Genomic DNA, 515 nt, shown 5'->3' with positions numbered 1-515 from the left:
CTCCCCTCACCCCATTTTACTCCTGAAATTAGCATACCTACAATTCGACTTCTGAATGTACAGTTCTAAGGGTTTTGGCACAGGCCTAGACTCGTGTCCCCACCACCATCAGGGTGCGTGGCAGTTCTTTGCCCCTGAACTCCTCACGCTGTCCCTGAGGGTCTGCTTTCTTTTTCCCGAGTTTGCAACCACTCTCCTTTAAGAAACCGATGATTCCTGTAGGCCTTGTGTTATGAACTTGCATCCTACTGGGCCATGTCTCCGCATCTTTCCAGTCCACTGTGAAGATTTACGGTTTTGTTTGGGACACGATTGCAAATACTTCCAAATTCTTTCGTTTGCTTTTTCTTTACCTGGGACGGGGAAGAAGGAGAAGATCCGCAAAGGGATGACGCAGAGCTCTGCGAAGGCGAAGTCCACGCCGATGATGTCGATCAGAATCTTCTCGGACACGTTGGGGGTCCAGAACATCACAAAGCAGAGCTGGGTGGGGGGGGGGGGGGCCGTGGCGAGGA

General features: G+C 51.7%; 1 protein-coding gene across 1 annotated transcript in view; it reads right to left on the bottom strand.

Annotated features, from left to right (window-relative positions):
- The window catches only part of ANKH (ANKH inorganic pyrophosphate transport regulator), a gene marked incomplete at its 5' end in the record, with an annotated part of 137356 nt that overhangs the window by 4518 nt on the left and 132323 nt on the right, over positions 1 to 515 (bottom strand). Inside the window, one exon of the mRNA XM_015567632.1 lies at positions 354 to 483. Within this exon, the coding sequence (XP_015423118.1) occupies positions 354 to 483 (130 nt within the window). The remainder of the gene's footprint in view (positions 1 to 353; positions 484 to 515) is intronic.

Source organism: Myotis davidii, unplaced genomic scaffold (assembly GCF_000327345.1).
Source record: "Myotis davidii unplaced genomic scaffold, ASM32734v1 scaffold143, whole genome shotgun sequence".
Classification (NCBI taxonomy): domain Eukaryota; kingdom Metazoa; phylum Chordata; class Mammalia; order Chiroptera; family Vespertilionidae; genus Myotis; species Myotis davidii.
This window is presented reverse-complemented; position numbering and strand designations above follow the sequence as displayed.